The sequence below is a fragment of the Gekko japonicus genome, unplaced genomic scaffold (genome assembly GCF_001447785.1).
Source record: "Gekko japonicus isolate JY-2015 unplaced genomic scaffold, Gekko_japonicus_V1.1 scaffold5879, whole genome shotgun sequence".
In the NCBI taxonomy this organism is placed as follows: Eukaryota; Metazoa; Chordata; class Lepidosauria; order Squamata; family Gekkonidae; genus Gekko; species Gekko japonicus.
In genome coordinates this window covers 38,722-40,771 of record NW_015159897.1, presented here as the reverse complement: position 1 = coordinate 40,771, position 2,050 = coordinate 38,722, and the positions used below count along the sequence as shown (strand labels likewise).

The 2,050-nt window shown below is 50.2% G+C and overlaps 1 protein-coding gene across 1 annotated transcript in view; it reads left to right on the top strand.

Annotated features, from left to right (window-relative positions):
• Positions 1-348: 348 nt before the first annotated feature.
• LOC107107974 (glucagon receptor-like) overlaps positions 349-2,050 on the top strand; it is a 17,129-nt gene continuing 15,427 nt past the window's right edge. Inside the window, exons 1-2 of the mRNA XM_015408354.1 lie at positions 349-395; positions 1,536-1,695. Coding sequence (XP_015263840.1) covers positions 349-395; positions 1,536-1,695 — 207 coding nt within the window. The remainder of the gene's footprint in view (positions 396-1,535; positions 1,696-2,050) is intronic.

Below are 2,050 nucleotides of genomic sequence, written 5' to 3'. Positions count from 1 at the left end.
CTGTGCGACTGAACAACAAGAAAAAGGGGAGGGGGGAGATGAATTTATATGTAAATTTGGCTCAGTCAGACTTGTATTGAATAGAGACTTTGGATGGTTATCTCATTGCCAGAAGTATTCCCTTTCAGGTATTCCATCCAGATTCATCAATAGAAGAAAGGGGTCTCACCCAGCCAGGATTCCACATTCTACTTTTCCCATGACTTTTGCAACTGCTTTGCATTTACAGGGCACTTCCTGCGTCCTCTTCCCCCCTCCCCTTTCCCACCTATATATCTCTGGCCAGTTTCTTCGTACCCTCCATGCATCTGACGAAGAGAGCTGTGTTTCTCGAAAGCTTATGCTACAATGAAGTCTGTTAGTCTTAAAAGTGCTACTGGGCTTTTTACTGTTTTGTAGCAACAGACGGACGCGGCTAACTCCTCAGAATTTTTAAAAAAACCTCAATGACAGGGCCTTCTCAGTGTTGGCACCCGTCTCTCTGGAGTCCCCTTTCTACAGCTGTGCTCCTGAGCCCCAGAACAGTTGGTTTTCGACTAGGTTTGTGAGCTGCTTTTCACAGCAGCGCACACAGCAGAGAAAAATCTGCAACACAGGCATGCTGGAACCTCAGTCGCTTTAAGAGGCGTTCAAGTGTTCTGCTGAGTGATAGGAGGGTGCACAGTCAGCCAACAGCCAGGATTAAAATAGCCACGGGGAACCGAGAGTGTTGCACCTTGGCAGAATGGGGACAGGCAGCAGAGGGCTTTCGAGGACAAAGCCGGCACCTGAACGAATAGCCTTTTAAAATAATAAATCCCCAAGTTTTTATGGCTGGCTGCTGGTTGACCGTATTCTCTTCCCCGGGTTGTTTTTCCGCTTGCTTTGTCTCCCTGGTTGACTTCAGTCGCCCCGCCGCACCTTGCTCAGTGGCTTGCTGCTTTTACCGCTACGATTTTCATTGTGTGGGTTCCCCACGTTTTATGCTGCCCGTTTTGATCGTTACCGGTTTCCCTTGCTTTAAACTGCTGTAACTTTTTAAAGGAGCTGCGGTGGCTCAAGTGGTTAAGACGCTGAACTGCGGGCTGTGGAAGGCCAGATCGGTCGTTCAGCAGTTCGAGAGCCGAGTGTGCCGCATGACGGAGTGAGCTCCCGTCTCTAGTTCCAGCTCCTGCCAACCTAGCAGTTCGAAAGCAAGACATTGCAAGTAGATAAATAGGTACCGCTTCGGTGGGAAGGGAACAGCATTCCGTGCGCCTCGGTGTTTAGTCATGCCAGCCACATGACCACAGAAACGTCTTCGGACAGCGCTGGCTCTTCGGCTTGGAAATGGAGATGAGCATCGCAACCCTAGAGTCGGATTCGACTGGCTTTTGAGCAAGGGAAACCCTTTACCTTTACTTTAACTTTTTAAAAATGATGTTGACGGGCTCGGGGAGCTTTTGATTGGGCGTTCCGGCCCTCAGACAAGCGTGGGGGACGGGACGCAGAGGCTTTGGGTGCTGGGGGGTGGTCTGCCTTCCCAGCTTTTGAGCACCGTGCTGTTTCTGGTCCTGCAGGAAGCTGCGCTGCACCCGGAACCACATCCACGCGAATCTCTTCGCCTCCTTCGGGCTCCGGGCCGTTTCGGTGATCGTGAAGGATTCCTTGCTGGAGAAGATGTGGGGGAAGGAGGTCTTTCAGATGTCGGACTGGGAGGCCTTGCTGAGTCACGAAGTGAGTTGTCTGTGTCATAGAATCCTAGAATCTCACAGAGTCGGAAGGGGCCAATACGGGCCATCTAGTCCACCCCCTTACTCAGTGCAGGATCAGCCTAGAGCAGTCATGGCGGACCTTTTAGAGACCCAGTGCCCAAACTGCGACCCAAAACCCACTTATTTATCGCAAAGTGCCAACACGGCAATTGAACCTGAATACTGAGGTTTTACTTTAGAAAAAACAACTCACACATTAACTTAGGATGATCCAAACAAAGTAAGGAAAGCAATCCTAAAGGCTTTCATTTACTTAAAATTATTTGGCAGAGAATTCCACACTTTAATGGTGGTCTGGGCCTGGCTGGGGCGATGGC